A 25,440-nucleotide genomic window follows, 5' to 3' on the forward strand; every position below is an offset into this window, starting at 1 on the left:
CAAGATATTTTGGGGAACCCTTGATACTGCCTGTACTTGCCTCATGAGCATATGATCAAATGGTGATTACACTCAGAATCAATTTCCCTGTTTAATTTTCTAAGTTCCTTCTTCAAATAATATAATTTCAAGCAAGTTATAAAATATGACATTTCTATTGCTTGGTTTATATTTGCCTAGTGGTTGTTTTTCTGAACAAATAAATAACCTATTATAACCTGGAGTACAGATATATAATGGCTAGAGTTATAACAAAGGCAGTGGTCTTAATATAGTTATTACGTAGATAAAAACAATTCAGTGATTATATAATAACTGCTACAGAACTTAAGGTTTTTCATCCGGAAAATATGGCTTCTTTTTCAATATCCAGATAAGTTTGCAGCTAAATGCATTAATGGATTGCATTGAAATTCCTCATAACCCCTAGAGAGGATTTACCATGCACAGGATTACAAGCTCATTTTTTTTTCTCTGCAGAATCTTTGCAACCAGATATTCTCTTCCACAGACTACAGCTTCTTTAATTCCCAGATTAGCAAGGCATAACTAGAAATAATTTGCAATCCATACACAAGAGAGCACCAATTTGAGGAAAGCTATTCTATGTGTCATGTTTATGTTTCATAGTTTTACCATAAAAAAAAGAAAAGAAAAAATCAATAGGTTGGCTACTTATCCCTGTATTTTACAGCTTCTCGTGGTTGACAAAGACTGCAACAGATTGTGTAATAAAACAGTCAAGTTAAATAGTTTGTATTGGGACATATGTGGATGATACCATGTTCCCCAAATTCCATTTTCAGAAACAGTCCAAGAAAAGCTTCAGTACAGGAAATATTTTTGTTATATAGCGAAATAAAAGGCTGAGCTCTTGGTGTTAAAAGTGAAATACTATTTTGAGATACAGATTTAGATCAGGGGAGGGGGTAGATTAGTACTTTGCCTCATGGGCATAACGTGATTTTTTTGATGATGGAATTATGGGCAGGATAATAGTGAAAAAATTGTTAAAATTATCTTCTTGAAAAGAATTGCATCAGCTATTTATTTTTACACAATAAGGGACTGATAGCAATGTGTATCATACCTTTACTAAGCTGAGCAATAACAACTTTATTCCTGCAAAATGAATGATCTCGACAATATGTTTTCATTCAGTTTACTTGCCCTTGAAATTTAGGGCCTTATTTTTTTCCCCTACAGGTGAAGAAGCCTCTGAAAGTTTAATGAATCTGAGTCCCTTTGATATGAAAAATCTTCTTCATCATATTCTCAGTGGAAAAGAATTTGGAGTCGAAAGGAGCAGTAATATATTCACATATGCGCACTTGTATACACACACAAACACACACAATTCTTGTTTTCTTATTTTAAAAAACTCTCTTGTGTATTTAAACAATTTTATGGTGTCTTCCTTTCTTTTCCATCCTCAGTGCGTCCTCTTGATTCTTCTACATCCAGCCCTGCTATATCTATCCATGAAGTGGATCACACTGGAGCAACAAAGACAGAAAGAAGTGGCATTACAAGACTGAAAAGTGAGATGAAACAGGTGAACAATGATTCTTCTTTGCTTAGCTTTTAGTAATAGCAGTAGCACTTAGACTATATATTGCTTCACAGTGCTTTACAGCCCTCTCTAAGTGATTTACAGAGTCAGCATATTGCCCCCAACAATCTGGATCCTCATTTTAGCCATCTTGGAAGGATGGAAGGCTGAGTCAACCTTGAGCTGGTCAGGATCAAAATTCCAGGGCTTTGGGCAGCATTAGCCTGCAATTTTGCATTCTAAACCACTGCACCACCACAGCTCTCTTTAAACACCTTAAGACAGAAAACTATCCTGTTTCCCCCAAAATACGACCTACCCTGAAAGTAAGTCCTAGCCTGGTTTTTACATGTGTGCCCAATATAAGCCCTACCCCCCAAATAAGCCCTAATTAAGATCCCGCCCACTCCAGAATGCACTGGTAAAAATTAAGCTAGGGTGGGAATGGGGGGTGGGTGGAGCTGCCCTACTTTGGATAGTTTGGATACCTTTGGATAGTTGTAGCCAGGCCTCACACATCCCGACACCTGCCTTGCCAGCCCATTTCTTCTGTAGCTGGCAAGGCTAGCAAGGCTTTCCTGAAGGCCTCTGTAACTAATAACAAAGCTCCAGATCGATCCGGAGCTCTGTTATTGACTGCAGAGACCTTTAGGAAGGCCTTGCTGGCTGCAGAAGAAAAAGTTCCTGAAGGCCTCTCACAGTGAAAAAGAGGCCGGGGGTGATGCATGCAAGTGAAGTTAGTTAATGGATGACATCCCCCCAAATAAAACCTGGTGCCTTTTTCGGTACAAAAAATATATATATAAGACAGGATCTTATTTTGGGGGAAACACGGTATTACTTTATGGTGGTAACAACCCATCAGTAACTTTGACCATTGAACATTGCTTAATTTTTGTATATATCTTTCCTGGGCTCCCAGGATTGTATATTAGTTTTGGCATCCACCACCACTACACCAATGTTGCCATAGGTCTTTATTTACATGGTGGGGGAAATAGGAAGAGGAAAGAACATGAGGTGGGTTCAACCCCTTGAGTTATTTATAAAAATAATAAAAATGGAACATTTATTTATGTATTATTACGTCCCATTTTTTGTTTTGTTTTTATTTTTATTTTTATAAATAACTCAAGGGGTTAAACACACTTCATGTTATTTCCTCTTCCTATTTCCCCCACCACAATAACCCTGTGGAATGCGATTGTCTGAGAGAGAGTGACTAGTCAAAAGTCACCCAGCCAGCTTTCAACAGTTTCCTGGTTTCTAGGTTGGTAACCACTAGACCAAATTTATTTACCCGAGGACTTGTGAAATGAATGTGAAAAATTGAAATAGTGACAATGATGATAGAAGAATGCCACCGTTGATCACAGTCTCATCAGGGTGATGGGCTTTCTGGAGCAATGCTTAATATTGCACGAGCAATTAAAAAAGGGAAATTTACCATTTACCATTATTTTACAAATACTTTGTAAAAGAAGAGTACTTGTGATATATCTCTGAAATAATAGTAATAACTTGCAAGTTGCACTTGTTGTACTGCCCATATTCATAATCCTAGACTATTTAATATTTATACCATTATTAATGTAACTATTGACAATGTTTTTCCCCCTTTTTCTAGAGACATAAGAGACTAAGTAGTAATGAACAGGTGAAATGAACCATCATCTATCTATGCACAGGAAGCTGTTAAATCTGCATGCTTTTCTGTGGTATCTCTCAGCTGCATTTGCAAATGCACACAATAAAATATCAAAACTAAAAATTACTAATATATGTTTATGCGGCACATGTGTAATATGAAGCTTTTATGGGCTTGCTCTGCTTATGTGGGCTCCATCCTGTTTTCAGAGTCACTAATTCAAGGCTGTTTTCTTGAATCTATAATATTTTTGTAATTTGTTACTGTAGCATAGCAGCACCAGCATGCTATAATAGCAATTTTCTCAGTGCCGTTTCATTACATTTAAACATGTAAAGGGTAAAGATGACTAGAAAGACATGTGTAGGATTAGGGACAATTAACAAGCCAGGATTATCAATAATTCCTGTTGTCTTTTGACTCTCTGAGAAGTAGAGATTCAGCCACCTGAAGCTCTTGGAGGCTGTGTTTGCTATGTGTTTTTACTACTACTTTCCTTACTTCAAATTGATAGTGGAAATAAATATTAACATAATAATGTTAATATTTTAATAATTATAATTAACGTAATAAATATTCACAACTTTTTTTACACTGTTTAGAATCGCTGTCTCAATTATTAGGCATACCCCCCCAAGGGAATAAAGAAAATGGTCTTTGGGGTTGGTTATCTTGCCCAATAATATTATCTATACTGACTGACAGATTTCAAACAAGATCTACCCAGTCTTACCCAGAGAACTTCAAGAATTGAATTTGACATTTCTTGGCATCTTCTGCCTTTTAACTAAAGGTAGTCGTCGACACGATCGCAAGTGAGCCAAAATTTCTGTGATAAGCAACCTTCCTTGTCATTTTACAACCTTCCTTGTCACAGCAGTTAAGTGAATCACTGCAGCTATTAAGTTAGTATCATGGTTGAATCTGGCTTCCCCATTGACTTTTCTTGCCAGAATGTTGAAACAGTGATCATATGACAGAAAGTCGCAAAAGGGGAACCCAGGACTCCAGGACTCTACAACCCTCATAAATAGGAACCAGTTGCCGAGCATCTAGATTTTGATTACAGGACCGTGAGGATGCTGCAACAATCATAAGTGTGAAAAACAGTCATAAGTAACCTTTTTCAGTGAAGTTATAACTTCGAACAACCACTAAACAAATAGTTATATGTTGAGGTCATTTTTTCCTACATCAAAGTCCAATTGTTTAGAAATTGTTTATCCCAGCCTAATTGTGATTTTTAGAAAGCAGTTCTACCTAGAATTATTTTTCCTATAACACCATTACTTAGATGTTTAAGTAATGCTCTTTTTAAAAAAAATTCTCAAAATATATGTGCCCAAGTTATATTCTACTTTTCTGTAATGTGTGTATATTAACTGTTTGCTGTGAATAATTTTCCATTACAAGTCTTCCATTACAAGTATTATTGCATTATAGTATAAACTGATTAGAGGGATGGAGTGGTTGTAAAAGAATGAATTTTTGGAAGTCAGGACACTTAAAAGGAGTACTACAGATCCAAGTTTGGAATTTTGAAGTTTTACTTAGCTTTATCTTCATTTTAAACGAATTTTTATTTGTGTACTTCCCAGAGTTGTTGGGAGTTAAGTGATATGTAAATTTTAATAATAATAATGAACTGACTTAGAGAAGGATGGTGAAGACTTATATAGTTAATGTATCTTTTGTTATAAATTTCTACAAACTTTAGTATTTAAAGAATAAGTAGAATGCCTCTTTCATCCTTCACCATGGGATGCTCCAAAATCCCCAAACTGGATTTTTGAGGACGGAACTTATACTTACCTATTCACAGCCCTTCCAAGGCCAAAATAGACCATATGAGGCAATTATTGCCTTTGCTAGAATGATACAGAAAAGGGGGAACACTTGCATTGTGATCCTGCTTTTATCTATTTGACCCTCGTTTTTCATGCATGCAGATACCATTGCTTTGTGGCAAATTGGTGTGATATTTGTGTCCTGGCCTTTTTCCAAAAATTAGAAATAGTATTTTAGATTTGCAGTCAACTTCTATGGTAGTTCAGTAAAGCCTAACATCTTCCTAGTACTATTGTTTGATCTCATAGATCTTCTCAAATTACTCTCCAGGAATCTAGTCTTTGCATTTAGCAATTAGTAGCTCAGCAAGGAGAACATGCAAAACTAGAATTAAAATATGGGGAAAATTAATTCCTCTCTGTGGTTCTGTAAATTTAAAATCCATGAAAAAGATGCACCAAATTGGTATTTGCAGAGAAAAAAGAGAAAGCAATTTCTCAGAAATGATTTACTTTTTTATACCGTTGCACTCCTAGAAGATTCATAGGATTTACATTATGGATAAAACATATACATATATGATTGATTTTATTTAATCCTTGCATTTTTAGCAAAGTGATCCATTAACTTCAATTTTCGCAATAACCTGGTCTTTAACATTGCATTTGCATGCATCTTCATGGTATATGGCAGAGGTCAAGATTTTGATCTTTATTGCAAATTCGCTTCAGATTTTAAAGTTTGTGGATTTCATTTATTATTTGGTACATCAATATTCTCAGTAGCAGTATTGGACACAAAATCCAGAAGTATCAAACAGAATAGAATATATTTTCATTAGGCACAATGAAAATATTCAGTTTTCTCTAATACTACTGAAAGTACAGTAATGTAATCATCTAGCAGACATTAACAAAGGGAAAACAAGTGTTTTGAGTTTTGCCCTTTTTTAATGCATACTTATTTTATATATATTTTGTTGATTTTACCTACTGATTATTTTAATATGTTTTGTATTTCTGTTTTATAGTTCTTCTATGGGGGCCATTCCACATCCAGCAGCATGCACTCATCCAGGTCCATGGTAATCCATCATTCAGAAACTTAAAATCTCTCTCTTCCCTTATTGTGGATAGGCACATGGCTAAGATCAACTGGCCTTAATTTATCATATATTAAAGATATTGTAATGTTTTTTTTCCTTACAGTGAAAATCATAACAAATTATTAATTAAAAATTAAACTTTTATGAGTATAACATGCATCATGTGATTGGAATTATATGTTCAAAACACAGGACATGTAGATTTTACAGAAATAAAAACTAGAAAGAGACAAAATTGTATAAAGTAACAGTTTAAACTCCCTATTAATCTACAAGTTTTCTTTAATTAGTAATATTGGTTGTAAGGCTATTAGAGAAATGAATCCAAGACTATATAATCTAGATTTATTTTATTAAAATAATTTTGAACTCATAATTTGCCACATGAACTATGCTTATAAAATTAAACACTAGAAAATGAGTTTCCATTAATTAAATAAAAAATATTTTCAAACAATGAGCAGGTCCACATCTCTGTCCACATACACAGATGCAATTATTTAATTATTAAAATCAAATAATTAGAAACTATTATAATACTTAATGCCATGAGCACAAGGGCAATCTCAGAAGTCTAAAATCATGTATGTAATCCATCCCTTTTTAAATGTGATTTAATACAACAATCATTACATCTCATAATGCCAAAATGCATAATGGTAAATCCAGCCAGTCAGTCTGGGTCAATCTGAAATTCTACTGATCTGGAAGAAGAACACTTTATTTTTCTTTACCAATTCTTTACCAATCAGAAAGGATGTTTAACTGGAACAGGCTTTCACCTAGGTTGAAACATTGATTTCCAATTATTTATTAGTAGAAGAATTTTAGCAATATAAGTACAAACAAAAAAATAGTATTTAGGACTATAATTGCTTCAATGCTGGCACTTCCACTGAACCATAAGGTGATTCAGTGTCAGACTGGCTCCAGCTTTTCCCTAGAAAAAAAATGACCTTTAACTCCATAGCTTTCAAGAAAAGGTACTTTTACTACTTTACCTGCTCAAGAAAAAACCCCAATTGTTTTGGGTTTCCTGCATATTTCAATCCCAGGGCGGGAGGTGTCATCATCCCTTGTCTCAGGAGGACAGCCCCCCCCCCCCTTGGGAAGGGGCTACATTGCCTGAGCAGCTGGTGGCGTAGCTGCCTAGGCCAGAACAAGTCCAGGTGAGACTGCTGCTCATCCCATTGTGGCCGCCTGCACTGTGGCGCCATTTCCCACCAGCCCCATGGCGATCAAGACTCTGTTAGCTGGGCAAGGAGTTCTTTGGCCCGCCAGTTCCCAAAGGCTTCTCTCAACACTCTTCAGATTTGTTCCACCAGGTCTTCTTGTTCATCCAGCTCCACTGTGAATTCCTCTTTGCCCCAACCTCTGCAATGCTCCCATCTCCTGGCCCATAGCTTCCCAAGGTATATGTTATGCCGAAGACTTTTTCTTCCTCCTTTACCCCCAGGGTGAATGAGCAATGGGGCTTTGGGGCTTCCTCACCGATGCTCACATTCCTCAGTCATTCGGGCTCCTCTTTGGGGGTGATGCAGTTTGGAGTTCCAGCCTCCCCCAGGCCGCTTTTGTGGCTTGTCATTTTTTTCTCAGTTCCCTCAGTAGACCAGTCTCCTGACTGACTACTACAGCAGAGCTTGCCTAGTTTCAGTCTGGCCCTAGCTACTCCCTAGGAAAGATCAGCCCTTGATTCCCTAGAGAAAAGGTACTTTTACTAGAGATGCTGAATGCAGCATGGATGAGGGAAGCTCTGAGGAAAAACAGTGCTCAAATTGTACACTGAAAGCAATCCCCAGTGTCCAAAACCCTTCCCCCTGGGTGAGCAGTCCAATCAGGTCTCATTCCGATGTTTTGGGGACTTAGTGCTTCAGACACTGGTGTAAATTCCTTTCCCAGGATGGGCATCCTTGAAGCTTGGCAGATGGCTTGGTTTGGCACTTCTGGTTCTTGTTAGTGTCCATACTCTCCAATTTCTCACAGCCTTCCTGATTATGGCAGTTGGATGAGCAGCTGACAGCTGACTAGCTTCTTCAGTGTACAATAGTCCTTAACAAACCTGCTTTGTTCAACCATTGCAATCCCAGACTACCAGTTTTGGTGATTTAGCAGTCGCACAAGATGTTAAGCAGAGTGCAGGGGTGCCTCATGGGATGCGGGGAGGCCCTGGGAGGCCTGTTGCAAGCTGCAGCATCCACAAACATATGGAAACCTGCCACAGCTCTGGACCTAGTACCTACCCCACCATGCCTGGGGAGCAGATCCCTAGGGAGCTAAAATCCTTGGACAGGCAGCTCTTTGAGCTAGTTCCATTCACAAGAAAGAATCTTTTCAGCAGGTGGTAGCAACTTGCCACATTCTCTGCTGGTTTCCCCATTGACTTTCTGGGTAAGACAGCAGAGGAGATTGCAATGGGCAATCCTTTGATTATGGGACACTTGGCAATCCATATGTAAGTATGAACAGATTACCTAGAGCACTATTATGTGAGTGGTGAGAGGATTAGTGTGATGTTTTCCAGTGGTTGCAAGTTCTTTATGGGTTGTAAAGCACCTTGTCTGAGATGCTATTATTTCCAAACACTGTTAAGCGAATGGTTATACATCAAGGACTATTTGTATCTGACAGCATATGTCATCAAATGACTTTAGTGAGTCGGGGATGGATTGTTTCCTTCTCCTCTGATCTAGCATTAAATAAAATTAACATAGATCAGTAATTCAATTCTCAAAGCTTAAGGCTATACATGAGAATAAATCAGCAAAGTATGATGTCTTTCATAGAATGTCTTTATATTTCTGAAGAAGTATGCAGAGATGAGATAGTTGCAATATAACATCTTCAGATTATTCATTGATCCATCTAGTCAAGCGTAATGCATTGATTGGCAGCTTTTCTCCAGACTCTGAGGCAAGAGTTTTCAAATGCTACTAGAGTTGCCAGATAATACAGTACTTGCTGTCATAATCTTTCTTTTAATTCCTCCTAAATCATATGGTTAACATATATGTTCTGACATTTTGCATATTGTAGTAAACCTATCAAGAAGTTTACTTTAGGGTTGCCAATTTAACACCTGATGTCCATACCCAGGTAACAGTCACAGCATGGAATAGTATAAAATTGGTCATGAGACTTTGATCTTGAGCCATCGGATTTTCTCAATTCAATGTACACCTCAAATCTTTTAAGGTTAACATCTGTAGAAGAGAGAATCGTTTACTGTATGTCATCTTAAATTCGTGGAGGAAAAGTGGACTGGATATTAAACAAAATAAATAATTTCCTTTCCTTTCCAGAATACAGTAAAAGTTGCCTAAGTGGTTATTCTGCCTTGAAGTAAATTTAATAGTTGGTGGTTCTTAAAACTGATTTTATATATGAACATCCATATCTTTAATAGTTGTGTAAGAACATTTTGGCATGTGAACTTTTTCCTAAGTGACTTTTCCTACAACCTCTATAAATGTTCAGGAAATCTATCTATCTATCTATCTATCTATCTATCTATCTATCTATCTATCTATCTATCTATCTATCTATCTATCTATTTTGTCAATTGCTTACAAGATAATAGGTATAAGTAAAAAGATAGTTATGAATAGATGGATACATATAAGAAAAATAAAAAATAAAAGAAACAATAGGACAGGGATGGTAGGCACATTGGTGTGCTTATGCACGCCCCCTACAGACCTCTTAGGAAAGGGGTGAGGTCAATAGTAGACAGTCCAAGGTTAAAGTTTTTGGGGTTTGGGGAAGAAACCAGAGAGTCAGGTAGGGTATTCCAGACATTGACCACTCGGTTGCTGAAGTCGTATTTCCTGCAATCAAGTTTGTTGCGATTGAGTTTGTATCTGCTGTTTGCTCTTGTGTTGTTATGGAGCTGAAGTATTCATGGACAGGTAGGACATTGCAATGTATGATTTTATATGCTATACTTAGATCGGACCAAAGGCGGCATAGTTCTAGGTTTTCTAGGTCTAGAATTTTGAGTCTGGTGACATAAGGTATTCTGCAACGAGTAGAGGAGTGGAGAACTCTTCCTGTGAAATATTTCTGGACTTTCTCAACTGTGTTAATATCAGATACGTAATGTGGGTTTCAGACTGATGAGCTGTATTTGAGTATTGGTCTAGCAAATGTTTTGTATGCTGTAGTTATTAGTGTAATATTACCAGAGAAAAGGCTACGTAAGATTAGGTTAACAACTCTTAAGGCCTTTTTGGCTATGTAGTTACAGTGAGCTCTAGCACTTAGATCATTAGAGATGAGTACTCCAAGATCCTTGACAGAGTTTGAATCATCAACAAGGTCTTGACTATTCAGCCTGTATTTTATTTTCTGGGTTTTTTTGCCAATATATAGGAGAGAGCATTTATTTGTTGAGATTTGAAGTTGCCATTTGTTTGACCATTCTGATACATAGTCAAGATCTTTTTGAAGGGTAGCAGTATTGTCAGTGGTGTTGAATAGCTTTACATCATCAGCAAAGAGAACACAGTTGCTCTTGTTATGATCACAGAGGTCATGTATGTAGAATATGAAAAGAGTTGGTCCTAGAACACTGCCTTGGGGGACACCACTGTTGACAGGTACAGAATTTGATAGGATGCTCCCAATTTTGACCATTTGTTGTCTGTTTGACAGGAATGCTTCTATCCAGTTATGTAGGTGTGCAGAGATACCATAAGATTTTAGTTTTAGGAGTAGTTTGTCATGTACCACTGAATCAAAGGCTTTACAGAAGTCTATGTAGATTGTGTCTATTGCTTTGCCCTGATGGAGTTGTGTAGTCCATATGTTTTTGCAGTGTAAGAGTTGCAGATTACAGGATAGTTTTTTCCTGAAATCAAATTGTTTATTAGAGAGTAGGTTGTTTGTTTCTAAGTGGAGAATGATGGATTGGTTAATAATTGATTCCATGACTTTACAGGTGACGCAACATAAAGAGATTGGTCTGTAATTTTCAACTAGGCTCGGGTCTCCCTTTTTGAAGATGGGGATGATGGTGGCTTGTGACCATAGTTTTGGCAAGGAGCTGGTCCTGAAAATTTTTTATAAGATTATGCTTAGAGGTTCAGCTATGGCAGTGGATAGCTTTTTTAAGAAGTAGGCACATGTTCTGTCCGGTTCAATAGATAGAGATGGTTTTAGATTGCGTAATGCTTTTTCAACATTATCTTCTGTAAAATCGAAATGTATTAGATCATTGTAATTGTCTGTGGTTCGACTAGGAAATGCTGGGCATGATCCATTGCTGTTTACAAATACTGAACCAAAGAATGTGTTAAAGAGGTTGGCTTTAATAGTGTCATCGTTGCAGTCTTTACCATTAGGTCCTTTCAGGGGTGGGATGGACCTTGAGTCTTTTCGTTGTTTACAAAATTGTAAAAAGCGTGGGTGGAATTGGTGCGTAGAAGGTTTTCTTCTTGTTTAATGTGACAATTGGTGCATTCAGTTTTTATCTGGTGGCATAAATTTTTGTATCAGCTTTTGAAGTTGGCAACATGACCAGATTTGTTTTTCCGCCAAAGTGATTTCGTTTTGGATTGAAGCTTCCTTATTGTTATGGGTAATTTGTTTTTTCTGGTTTTGGGAATTGTTATTGGTACATATAGTTTGATGACTCTTTTGACTTCAAGTAAAAATATGTTGTGGTCTTCTACAGTATTGCATCCAGTGAATAGAAATTGCCAATCAAGGAATGAGAAATCGTTGTTTATAAGATCATAGTTGCCCTTTTTGAAGTTATTATTGGGGATTCCGTCATTGTGATGATTTTTGTGTGGACGTATGTTGAGACAAAAGTCAATCATGTTGTGGTCACTGTTGGAAAAGGGTTCTTTAATTTGTGTTCCGTAAATTGAATTCAAACTATTGCAGAAGATGAGATTAAGGCAGTTGTTAAGTTTAGTGTTGTTGGTTACTAGTTGTTCTAGTCCCAGATTTGTCACTGCATTATATGAGGGTGCATGTGTAGGTTCAGTTGTATATTCGTTAAGGGTCCAGTTAATATGAGGTAGATTGAAGTCACCAAGAACGATAAAAGCGTGTTGGCAGGATGCTGCCCATGTTAGTAGTGTATTTAGCTTGTTTGCATGTTCAGTGTCATAATCAGGGACTCTGTAACATAGTAAGAATTGAAATGTGATATTTAAGGACAGTTCACAGACAATTGTTTCAGGAATAGCAAGCTCCTGGGTAACTTGGATGTTTTTTAGATGTAGGGACTTTTTATAGAAGATAGCAACACCATCTCCTCTACAGATTTCACGATCTGATCGGTAAACATAATAGTCTCTTACTGTGGTAATGGAGTCAGGGAGAGATGCGTTGAGCCATGTTTCACAGACAAATATAATGTCAAATTTAGCCGTATTTAGTAAGAGAAATTCAGGTATTTTATTTACAAGGCTTCTTGCATTGAGTAGCTTGCATTTCAGGCCAGTTGCACTCCTTCAGTCAGCTGGCAGTCTCAGGAGGGTGAGGAGAGAAAGTGCTTTTCTGCACCTGCACAGTGCTCATCTCTCTCTTGGAACAGCCTGTGGAGACAGTGGTGTTCATTAATTGAGGGGACGCAGGCTCGGCCACCCACAGCCACCTTGATTGAAATGGGGCTTTGGGTGAGTGGGGGGACCACAATTTGGAGATATTGGTTTGACCTTCCACAATAGTCCCGGTTTCTCTTGTGACCCCTTGGGGAAATTAATTTCCCATAACAGTTAACGTGCTGGACCTACAGAATTTATGCATCTTTTCTTAGTCACAGAAACTGACTAGATGACTTTTTGCCCAACCTACCTCACATTGCTGTGGGGAAAATAGTTGAAGGGAGCATTATGTATGCTTTGAATTGGACAAAGTAAAAGCAGGATATAAATCCCAAAAATAAAGAAATAAATAAGCCTCAGCCCTTTATTATCCTTGGTGAGGTAGACTATTTATTTTGCCCATACAAAGCAATAGATGGCTGAATAGCACAATAATCCCAAAAATGGCTTATGGAAAAAAGCACTTAAATAATTAGCTGATTCTCCATTTTTGTGCTGGCTCTCCATTTTGATAAATGCATAGTATTAAATGGTGTAACGGATGGACCTTTGAAATACAATCAGATGGATCTTAAACATCACATCCCATAATTAATTTAAAGTATGTGGTTTAAATATTTTAAATAGAGTTTAATTTATATATAGTTAATAAATATATAGTTAATAAAGCTGTGTTAGCTATGAAATGTTTCAGAAGAATTTTTTCCTTACATGAGCACAACATCAGCCACATTGGTTTTCAGGTTTCTGAGTGACACTGGGGGAAAAAAAGTTATAGTGATTTTAATGAAATGTCCATGCCTTTGCATCTAACCAGCAATCTCATTAGATTATTTGATGCAGCTATAAATATTAGATCTATATTGTGGAGATGTGCTGACAAATTGTGCAAGAAATTCTTGACAGATTTTAAAAAGAAAGGCATACAAAAAAAGATTGTGTTAACAAGGGAAAATAGGCTGGGCATGCACCTGAAGACACGAGGACTGGAATGACTTCCACAAGCCTGCATTCTTCTTTGGGCATCAGAGTGGTGTTTCTGAGAAATTGGTGTTTATGTTGCCTTATGGGATTACTTTTGTCTTTTCTACAGAGATGCAGTAGCCCATCTTCTCCTACTAGTACTTCATCCCTAACTGGGTCAGTTGGACACTCTATTAGCTGGGGTGACCGACAAGGGCAGTGGCTTCGCAGGAGACGGCTCGATGGTGCCATTAATAGAGTCCCTGTGGGTTTCTATCAGAAAGTGTGGAAGATCCTTCAGAAGGTAATTTGAAAAAGGCAGAAGGCTGAATAATGTTGCTTGATAATATTGCCATGTAGGATTAATGTGCATTGTTACATCTAGTTACTTGGTTTTAAAAAACCTTAAAGCAGTCAGTAAAATTTTTGGCTAAACTTAATGAAATATTTTGAAATATGTTTCTTAAATAGTTATAAAAAATAAGGACACTTGACTTTTTATTTTAAAATTCAGTTTTCAATATATATATTTTCTGAAAATATTTTCAGGATATTTTTCTGCTTTGGGGTTGTTGTTTTTTAAAAAATTATGGTACATCCTCCTGTGAACTAGATAGAACTCATTCAAGCCAAGCATTTGTAGATATACCAAATCACAATTTCAAATAGTTCTCACCAGAGTTACTTTGATCCCTAGCACTTTCATACATTTTTAAAAAATCTTGATCATTAAAAAATGCAAATTAATGTTAAATGTAAAAAATTGAGAGTCAGAACTTTTTTTTTTACAATAAATGGAGGAGCAGTGAAATATACCTCAGCATAATGGAGAACCACTTGACATATGGAATTGTGGAAGGTTGACACAGGCTTTATGTTTTTTTCACTATTATCAGCCTATTTGCAATAATTTGTTGACAGCAGTAAGCTCCTTAAAATGGCAGGTATCTTAATGAGAAATTAATGAAATAAATGAAATGATATGCATTTGTTTGTTTGACATTCTAACTTCTCAGGGTAAAATTGCTTATTTAGCAGAATTAACTGAAAATATTCCTTTTTATTCTGGTTACCCTTTCTGTTCTAAAATATTTGGTGCTTGCTAATCTTTTATAAAAATAATCCCACTAAAATATTTATGATTTTATTATTCGTGCAAAAAATACTGTTAGTGCCATAAAGAGCATGTAAAAATTGTTTTATAGACAAAGTGTGACATAGAGAAAGAGAAGCTGGTTTTCTGTTCCAAAAATTATGTTTTTCATGGAGAATTCCAGATTCAATGTATTAGTTACATCAGATAGTAGCAGTTAGCTAAATTTGATTGACTCCCTTCCCCTCCCCAAAAGGATCCAATCTCACTAGCACTTGGATTACAGACCACCAAAAATCCCAAAAGCTGTAGGCTAAGCTAAAAAATCCAAGAAATATTTCAGAAGAATTTATAGCAAACCTCTCTTCCAAAAAAAAAACCCCTGAATTGAGATGTCCACCTTCTAGTCTGGTATGAAAATGTTTTCTTTGAAAGTTATACTGAATAAGTGTTAAATTCACTGGTGACATTAAGTAATACTAGAAAGACCTTAAACCAACCTCCATCTTAACAAATTCCTGTAATTAATTTACATACTAGCTTGTTTTATTGTTTTTATAGTAAAGCAGTGTTGTTTTTGCAGTGTCATGGACTGTCTATTGATGGGTATGTCCTTCCATCTTCAACCACAAGGGAGGTAAGAGAAACTATTTCATTTTATGATAGAGACAATGTGGTACAAGGAAGCCTAGTATAGCGTGTGGTAAAATGAAATAATGCCAGATAGTATTGGTGCTTGCAGTTAATAGCAGTGGTTTGCTAATATTGAAAAGTGGGTATCTCTGAATCCTACTCAGTCTGTTATTTACATATTTTGGATTAGGAAGGCAAGTGAACAAAATAATTGGTTCCAAGCACATTGAATGCTAATAACTGTCTCTTGAAATGATAGCATGATAATTTTTTAAGATTGGCACTCAATATACCTAAAGAACCACATTTCTTTTTTGAGTTACTGTATTCAGCTCATCCTTGAGCAGAAACTAGTAAATTGTGAATAAATAAATTAAAATTTAGAATCCAACCTTAGACATACTAATTTAGATAGAATTATTCCCACACAGTTGCTGTCAACTGGCTCTCCAGCATGGGATTCGACTTTGCTGCATGCTTGCTATCAGCTGCCATAGTAACGGGGAGGGGGAGCATGGTATTTGGGTTGGGGAAGTGATCTGGTGAGGTGAAGTCCCATGTGAACTGAAAGGGAGGTTTGCTCTCAAGAATTACTGTGCTGCTGATTGGAGTTGTTTACACCCTGTCAAGGCTAACCGTCCTAGGATTCCAGATGGCTGAAATACCTGAAGATGAGCTTCACACAGCATCATACTGGATGTTGATTGAAGCTTCAGTGCTGGACCCTGGGTTGTAGGGATTTGGGGAAACTTTCAGTCTGTAACTTTCACATGTTTTGAATCAGATCAGAGGAGAAGAAAAAAAAGAGGCAGAAGAAAAAATCAGAATCCATTGCTAACTGTATGCTTTTGGGAGCTCAGTTCTTGCCAAGAGCTCATAATTATGGCTTTGTGGCAAATGCTAATTTTAATGATGAGATTTATTTGTCCAGTTTTTAGCAAGAAAAATGGAAAGTTAGTTATTGTCTAGAGTCATAGAAGCCTTTTTAATACTAGTAAAATACAAGCCATTATAACATCACGGGAAAGAGGAAAATATAACAGTGAGGAAGAATCTATGTATATTGTGAGGATTAAAATATAATATATGTTAAAAAAAAGAAAAAAGGAAAAAAATTAATTAAAGAAAAAAAGAAGATTCAGTAGTATTCATTTAGAATCAATGCAGAATTAAAAATCCTTAAGCTTGTGTGGAAATATTGCTTCCTCTAATCATTTTTAGAAGATAAAGGCTTTTAAAAAAAAATACAACAGTCTGTTATCCTGAGTCACTTCCTTAGTGTCAAGAAAATAAGTATCCTTCCATTTATATTAAATTGTCCACTTTGCCAATCCCTATACTCAATGGAGCCAAAGTTCTACATAAAATACAAATTCTTTATGTTAGGAATATAGTTTACTATCTTGTACTCCATGGGAACCTGGAATGTAAGATCCATGAAACAATGCAAGCTGGACGTGGTCCATCGATTAGAGAAAACTGAACATTGACATCTTAGGAATCAGTGATCTAAAATGGACAGGAATGGGTGAATTTAATTCAGATGACTATCAGGTATACTACTGCAGGCAAGAATCCCTCAGAAGAAATGGAGTAGCCTTCATAATCAATCAAAGAGTAGGAAAAGCAGTACTGGGATACAATCCCCAAAATGATGGAATGATCTTAGTTCGAATCCAAGGCAAACCATTCAACACCACAGTAGTCTATGTTCCAACCACTGCTGCTGAAGAGGATGAAGTTGACCAGTTTTATGAAGCCCTACAACACCTTCTAGAATTAATACCAAAAATGATGTCCTTATTATCATCAGGGATTGGAATGCTAAAGTAGGAAGCCAAAAGAAGGCAAGGGATAAAGATAAAGATACACCCAATTAAATGCAGAATTCCAGAGAATATCTAGGACAGATAAGAATGCCTTCTTAAATGAACGGTGCAAAGAAGTAGAAGAAAACAATAGAACAGGGAGGAGCAGAGATCTCTTCAAGAAAATTGGAGATTTGAAGGGTATGTTTCATGTAAAGATGGGCATGATAAATGACCCAAATGGCAAGGACCTAGCAGAGACAGAAGAGATTAAGAAGAGGTGGCAAAACTACACAGAAGAACTAAACAAGAATGAGCTTAACATGCCTGATAATCACGATGTGGGGTGGAGGGTTACAGACCTCAGGCCAGACATCCTGCAATGTGAAGTCAAATGTGAAGGGCCTTAGGAAGTCTGAGCAACAACAAAGCTAATGTAGGAGATAGTATTCCAGCTGAGCTATTCAAAATCTTAAAAGACAATGCAGTAAAAGTGCTACTGAAGATAAATACTTTGGCCACCTAATGAGAAGGAAGGACTCACTGGAGAAGAGCCTAATGCTGGGAATGATTGAAGGCAAAAGAAGATCAGGACAGCAGAGAATGAGGTGGCTGGATGAAGTCACTGAAGCAGTCGGCATGAGCTTAAATGGACTCCAGGGGATGATAGAGGACAGGAAGGCCTGGAGGAACGTTGTCCATGAGGTTGCAATGGGTCAGACACAACTTCGCAACTAATAACAACAAATCTTTAAATATTATATTTATTTCCAAAATGAACTTAATATGTTCTATGATTTGAAAACAGAATTAATCTATAGCTAGAATAGACTAATTCATATGAGTTAAAGAACTCTTAAATTTCTCACAATACTAGCACAAAAAAAGAAGAAAAAAATATGGTCCATTGCTTTTAAAAAATATTTTTGAAGTACCAAGGATTTCTAGATTAATATTATATCTGGGCATACCACTCTTGCTTTGTAAGCAATAGACAGGACTCTGCTAAAGAATATCCAAGTGCAATGTCACTGTTTACAATTTTAAATGGTTTCTATAGTTTTTCTTCTGTAACTCCATTTTAACTTCTTTTTTAAAAAAAGAAGTGAACAGCTCAGTGGTGGGATTCAAACAATTTTTACTGCTGGTTCTGTGGGCGTGGCTTGGTGGGCATGGCCATATGACTGGGTGGACGGGGTTCTTTTTGTTGGCATTTTTGCAGCCACACCTCCCCATTTTGGGGGCATTCTGGACCTCAGGGAACCTCTAGGGGGGCGTTTTTGCTCCCAGAAGGGTCCTCTGGAGCTCAGGAAGAAAAAAAAGAGTATGGGAGGGGCTCGCAGCACCCCTCCATGCTCCATTTTGGGACCTTCCTGGCCTCAGAAGAGCCTCTGAGGGGGCGTTTTTGCTCCCAGAAGGCTCCTCTGGGGCTCAGCAAGGGGAATCCTGGCACAGCTGATCTATGAACAGCTGATTGTCGGGAGGGGAAAAAAAGAAATACCTTAAGGAGCGAGTGTCAGGCGGGCGGGATGAGCAAGCATCAGGCGGGTGGGGCAAGCAAGCCAGCAGCAATCGGATGACCAGATTAGGGACGTGGCCAGCCAGAACTTACTACCGGTTTGGCGACCCACGCCAAATCCTTGCTACCAGTTCTCCCGATCCAGTGCGAACCAGCTGAATACCACCACTGGAACAGCTCCTTGCTAGGGTTATATCTGTCTACCCTTCCTCATCCACAGATGTCTGTTGCCTCTTTCCCAAACAGAGTAGCAATGTACACAAGATATATTCCATGCTTCCTTTCCCCCCCCCCCAAGCAATCACCCTTTATTTAGGTGAAGCAGGAATCCATCAAGGGGCAAAGGTAATTTCCAGCCATTATCTACCAGGGTGCTAGTTTATTTGTACACTTGCAGAAAAAGAACTAAAAACAGTGATGTGCTTTGGCATCTTTCCTGTCTTGGTACTATAATGTGATGATAAATTAGGGAAGATTTGAAAATTCTGGAATCAATTTAACAGGCCTGTCAGAACTTGGCAGAATTCAATTTTGTTCTATAATAGGAATCAAATCTAATAAGCCTAAATGATTCCATGTGACATTTTGACATTTTTCTGATACAAATTAGATTGCTTGGGTTTGCGTGCAATAATGAGGTGGTTACCTGTCAGTATTCTGACAGTATTCTGACAAACTCTCAATTTATTTGATTTTGAAGTTGTTTCTCCTTTCTCCTCCTCATTTTAATCCTCTTTTTAAGTATTTCTGATTTTTTTTACAGAAATGCGCCAAAATAAATTTTACTGATTCATCATAATTCCTCCCCTGGTGTCTTTTTGTATAAGAGATGTTGCAATAGAGTCACTTGCATAAGTTTTTATAGAACACATTCTAATATAAACCCAGTTCTCAATTATCCTGAGACTGCAAGAAATTTATATATAGCACTCACACCATCTAAAGTACAGTAAGTGAAAGCTGCTAGAATGAACGTTGCAATTGTATACAAATCTGCTCTATGAATGCAAAAATTTCCCTGTTTTTTTCTTCTCAAGAAAGATAGTGTTTGTATTTCTTTCTGTTCACATACACACAGTCCTATTCAACATGAAAAGTACAATATACTGTATATCCTTAGGCTTCTGCTATCAGTGGAATTTATGCTTGGGATATAAGGGATGGAGATTATCTATCCTTACTGACTTGTCTCCTTCCTGGAATCTAAGGTACTTTCAAGTGCAATTCTACTAGTATCACTGACATCATTCAAAAGTTATTTTAGAAGTTTTGGTGATGTCATTCATGTCATTCTTACTTTCTTTTTCCTACCATATCGTATTTTCTTAATAGATGACTGCTTGTGAAATTAAGTTTGCTGTCCATGTGGAATCAGTGCTGAACCATGTGCCCCAGCCTGAATACAGACAGTTATTAGTGGAGGCCATCCTTGTACTGACCCTATTGTCAGAAATAGATGTGAACAGTATTGGGGGTATAATTCATGTGGATCGGATTGTGCACATAGCAAATGACCTCTTCCTTCAGGAACAGGTAGGTGTAATGGAGGATTTCCTCTTACCTAAAGAGACTTCTTAAAGTGTGGGCTGTAGAATTTGGGGGGATTTTGGGGTAGGAGGTCCATAGGAGAGTCCCCATTTTTATATACCCTATTAGTTCACTGCTAATACCTTGCCCAATTCTGAGGGCAATCTACAGAAAGGCGACTTATTGGCAACTGCTTGTCTTGCTTGCATTCTCTCAAGTAAGACATTTAATGAGACAGTTAAAAGAACAATTGCCAAATGTCCTTAATAGGTTGTATATTTCAGAAGGGATCTGATTATGGCAATTTTTAATATCAGCCCTTTCTTTGGAACTACATTTGGGCTCTGCATTACATCAAAAATCCCTGTAGCTTTAACAGTTTGTTTGCTCCTACTTATCTATATTATATAATGAGTTTTGTGGGAATCACCTAAGTAGAACAGGTGATGGTACAAAATATCATAGGCAAATCAGACATACATGTGTGATTGGGATTTTTAATTTTTCTCTGGATTCTTTAGAGATAATAGAGCAAACCTCCCTGACTTCTGTGACTAGTTTATTTGTGACTAGCTTATTTTAGGGCTTCCATGTATTTGTTTGTTTGTTTTGAGATTTCCTACTTCAAAATGACAGGAAACTGCCATCAACTGTTGGCCAGTTCAAACTTAAATAAGTTTTTTCAGCTGCAAAATTAAGTCTCGGGGGCTGTTTATGCTCCCAGTATCACAGGTCCCCATTTCTCATATTCAGGAAAATGTTGCATTCAATTTTGCGTTTAGCTCTTATTCAGTTAAATTATTCTTGCATTCTGATTCTATGATCATATTTATAGTCCATTCACCATTGACTATTGAAAAAATACATCCCTCTCTTAAACAGATCATTGTAATTATTTCTGGTTAAACTTTTCCAAAATAAATTTGTTTTTGTGATCTGTAAACCCTGTTTGAATTCTTTTCCTGTAATAATTTATGGATTGTGGCTTAATTTCTTGGCTCTTTCCTTCTATTGATGTGATTTCTGAAAAAATAACAAAACCTCTGTATGCAGATTTATTTCTTCATTCTTCAGCCTGAGTTTCACTGACTATTTTTATTATAATCAAATAATACATGAATTTCTTATCAGTCATATTCTACAGTATTATCTCTGTTATTCCACCTGCTCTACACTAGATTTTTTTTTCTTTTTATGACCTTGTAATCCTTTAATTTGGGATAGAGTCAGGTGAATTAATGAAGCTGAGCATTTACTGACTGGATGCCCTTCCTGACACCTGCATGGAGTGTGCAGCAGATAATTTGTACCCTTAAAGAGAAATATCTGCTGCTGCCTAGGATTGAACTCTCAACCTTCCAAGTGGGAAACGATCAACTTCACCACTTATCCACCACACTGCTCTCTGCTCCACACTAGCTCTCTGCTCCACTACCCCTCCACACTAGGGGTGTCAAACTCAAGGTCCGGAGGCTGGATCCGGCCCATAGGATACTTAGATCTGGCCTGCGGTTCTTCTGCCAGTGAAAACAGGCTCCCAAGCTCTGTTTTCGGCTACCAGGGCCTCCTGCAACCCTCTGCCAGTGAAAACAGAGCTCAGGAGGGCCGCATCCACTGGCAGAACTCAGGAGAGCCTGTTTTCACTGGCAGAGCGCTCAGGCCATCACAGGCGCCCCCAGCACAAGTGTCATTGAGCTGGCCATGCCCACCTCAGCCCCCCAAGGTCAAACACAACCCTGATATGGCCCCAATGAAATTGAATTTGACAGTCCTGCATTAGATTATCAGTTTAATTTAAAAATTAAAATTAAAAATCACTGCTTTAAATACTGGGCAGTGAATTGCTATTACCACCAGGCAAACTCATGACCAACTAGTTGCAAAAAAGGCAAAGCAGAGGTGGCCACTCCAGTCAAAAACCTTGTACCTGCCTAGTGCTGACCAGTGGGGTAAATATAGTTAAGGAAGAAGTCCAGCTATCTTGGGCAATGCAGGTATAAAGCCCCCGTGTTATTTATTCCTTGCTAATGCTTTCAAGAGATCTGGTCACTTGGAAGAGCATATACACTAGTAGCTGAATCACAGGAATGGGTGGAAAGAATATATTTTAATGACTGAAATGCAGAAAGACTCTTATAGGATTTAGGACTAGTGCTGTTAGTGGCAATGGAGACATGGGTCACATAATCCTTTTCTTTATTTTCTCCTGCCTGCCTGCAAGTAACACAGCCTGTAGGTACAGCTGGCTGATAAAATTTGCCTCGAGGTTAGAGGACTCTACTTATATTCTTGGTGTTCACTGAGTAATACCCTGCTGCAGTATTCTCTCTTGCTATTTTAAAGTGCATGACTCACCTTTTGCCTTGCAGTGGCTTCCAGCACTTGATGAAACTCATATTGACTTTGACACCAGTCCCAATTGACAACATACTGTAGAATTGGAAGGAAAGTATGACTGACCCTTATAAAATCTGCCTGCATATAGGTCTCAGCAGCTTATTCAAGATTGAGGAGCAGCCCCTTTTGGAAATTAAAGCTGATGAATGCCTATTCTCAAAAATAATGTTTTAGGTTATTTGACCATTCTTTAAGTGAGGATTGTTTTGTATTTATATACCTCTTTCTCTTCACTTTTTTCTCCAGAAATCCCTCGGAGCAGTTGATGGCTTCTTAGAACAAGATGCAGGCACAGGTATCTGCTACTTTTTCTATGACAGTGCTCCAAGTGGTGCTTATGGAACCATGACTTATCTAACAAAGGCAGTAGCCAGTTATCTCCATGAATTTCTTCCAAGCACAGGCTGCCTGATGCAGTAAACTGTCCAAAATACAAGATCCATTCCTACAGGATTTTTCTTATAATCATAATTTTTTGAGTCCTCAGTGGCTAGGACTTCTGGAAGTTGAATACATCCTGGAGACTGCTGAGAAAGGCTGCCCTGTAGCTCCTCATGCTACCTCAACATTACCTGCATCATTTTACTATTAACATAAGGCCTCAGCCTGGGAGCAAGATCAAAGGCAAAATTCTATGTATATCTCCTGCAGAGCATTGTCTGTATCATCTTGGACTCAGGTACCTGCAATTAACCCTTGTCTTATAGGTGCAGGGGGAAAAAAAGCTAAGTTTAATTTCAAGAGAGAGAAGTAGCTTTCTAACGTGCACATGTGCACACACACACGGACATATATAAACCTGCTTCAGGTTTTGAATTTTGTATTGTTGGTTAAATTTAAGCATAACAATAATAGATTATAATTGTGATCAGCACTTCATTTGTCATAATAAAATTACTCCTATTCTTCATTTATAAAGAGGGGGAGTACTATTAAAACTAGCATGAATCTAAGCTGAAATTAATAGGAAATATTTCATGGAGTAGTATTAAGACGAAAATGGATGTTTAGCAGTTTGAGAGTACTAAAGCAGTGAAGTCTATAAGGTAATGCAGTGAAAAAGAAAACATTTCTAGCCAGCAAACTAACGGGTAGAACATCTGCCCCCATCTGATCATTAGCTGAACAGCTAATGTATGCTTTAAGATGTATTGGTTATTAAAGTTTATTGGCAGATCATTAGTACTAGTCCTGCCTTAGGCATGAACCCTACTGGGTGACCTTGGGCTGGTCACTCACTCACAAAGGAGGCAATGGCAAACTACTTCTGAAAATCTTGAAGAGAGAGCGAACAGCTTTCTGGGAATGCTTGGCTGATTCTACTGATTGTTTCTTCACATATTGTAAACTGGGAGGATAACTATTAAAGTGCCATGTTTTCAATTTTTTGTATGGAGGGAGATCTTCAAGATGGTTTAAATTGTTCCTCAGATAGCTTCCATGTGTGTGTAGGAAGATTTCAGATTAAGCCTCAGAAAAGTCCTTGCCACTTGGCAGGTAGCATATGATATAAAAGTAACACCAGAAAATTGTTACAAGTATGGGCAGGTCTTTACATACATAAAATAAAGTCCAGCAACTAAATTACTGCTATATATAATGTTTATTTAACTATTAAGTGTTGCCGAATACGTTTGCCTGTTCCTGCTGTCCAAAACAATATTTGGATCACTCATTTTTTTCAGATCTTTACACATTTCCCACCATTGTGGGACTTTTATAATTCCATATATAATAATAGCAAAGAAAAATGTCAAATGAACTAATTTACAGTTGCTGAACATACTAATTCATTGTTAGTAATAAGTAATTACTTATAAGACTACCACTATTAGCTAAAGTACAAGGAACGTGTTGAAATAACTGCACTGTTAGTTTTGTATTTTTAAATAGTGTCTCATGTAGTAAAGTTACACTTTAAAGCAAGCTGGCATAAGCAACATTTGGACTGCTATTCATAATTCAGAATGAAATGTTTTACTATTTTTATTTATGCTGAATTTGTAAATAAAACTGAAGCCAACTGAATGGAACCCACTGACATTGTTTTCAAGTTCAATTTTTCATTCAGAACAGAGCTTGAAGAGACCTTGGAAGTCCAACTTCCTATTATACCATTTCAGATAGGTGGTGATGCGTTGCGGGTCCCGCTACCGGGATGAGTTAGTCAGCTGATGACCTGCACCCGGGCAGACTGTCCGGGCGGGCTCCTCTTAGTGGCAAGGATGACAGTGACACAAAGGTTTCTTTCGGTGAGAGGAAGCCCAGATGGTAGTACGCACCTCTCTTTTATTGTGCAGCAAGCAGGGGAGGGTTGAGTTACACATGAGGAAGTTATTCAGGAATAGGGAATGTTGCCATATATGGCTACACCTTATGCTACAGCCAATTCACGCTTTGCACGTTGCTGTTCCACAATATCGCCCTATATGTGTATTGGGTTTTTCGTGTACGTGACTTCCTACTGATGTGTCATGATATTGCAATATCTCCTCTGTTTTTATTATTTTAAGACCTCTCTTTCCTTGTGCTGCAAGATCTAGTCCTCCTCCGAGTCCAAGTCCTGCCGGCACATTAGAATGCGAGGGCCGTCTCCTTTTTCTGGGTATTCATCTTCGTCCTCCTCCGAGTCCGAAGTGAATGCCAGTAGAGACCTTTTTTCTGCTGGAGTGTTGTTCTCGGACCTTATTCTTACAAGCATGTTTATGTTGGTGATCTCAGTATCAATAATGGCCAGTCGTTTTTTGAGAAATTGCATTATTTTCCCGAATACACAAGGGCCCATGGCGCACAGCAATAGGAGCATATTAATGGTCCGGCAATTGAAGAAAGAAGTGTTGTGAGCCATGGGGA

General features: G+C 37.6%; 1 protein-coding gene across 12 annotated transcripts in view; it reads left to right on the top strand.

The window, feature by feature from the left end:
* PHKA2 (phosphorylase kinase regulatory subunit alpha 2) overlaps positions 1–25,440 on the top strand; it is a 106,098-nt gene that overhangs the window by 49,169 nt on the left and 31,489 nt on the right. For 4 of the 12 annotated variants that reach the window (XR_003375342.2, XR_015744532.1, XR_015744533.1 and 1 more), the window contains exons 27-34: positions 1,207–1,308; positions 1,437–1,555; positions 3,180–3,209; positions 6,019–6,072; positions 13,741–13,914; positions 15,287–15,340; positions 19,996–20,196; positions 22,834–23,266. Coding sequence is in view for 8 of the 12 variants with exons in the window: in XM_026714291.2 (XP_026570076.1) it covers positions 1,207–1,308; positions 1,437–1,555; positions 3,180–3,209; positions 6,019–6,072; positions 13,741–13,914; positions 15,287–15,340; positions 19,996–20,196; positions 22,834–23,007 (908 nt within the window). In the remaining 4 variants the exon portion in view is untranslated. Of the gene's footprint in view, positions 1–1,206; positions 1,309–1,436; positions 1,556–3,179; positions 3,210–6,018; positions 6,073–13,740; positions 13,915–15,286; positions 15,341–19,995; positions 20,197–22,833; positions 24,629–25,440 lie in introns of those variants that run through there. The other 8 variants (XM_026714291.2, XM_087938256.1, XM_087938254.1 and 5 more) reach the window with 3 other exon arrangements.

This window comes from Pseudonaja textilis, chromosome 8 (genome assembly GCF_049901715.1).
Source record: "Pseudonaja textilis isolate UNSWEBS1 chromosome 8, rPseTex1.2, whole genome shotgun sequence".
In the NCBI taxonomy this organism is placed as follows: Eukaryota; Metazoa; Chordata; class Lepidosauria; order Squamata; family Elapidae; genus Pseudonaja; species Pseudonaja textilis.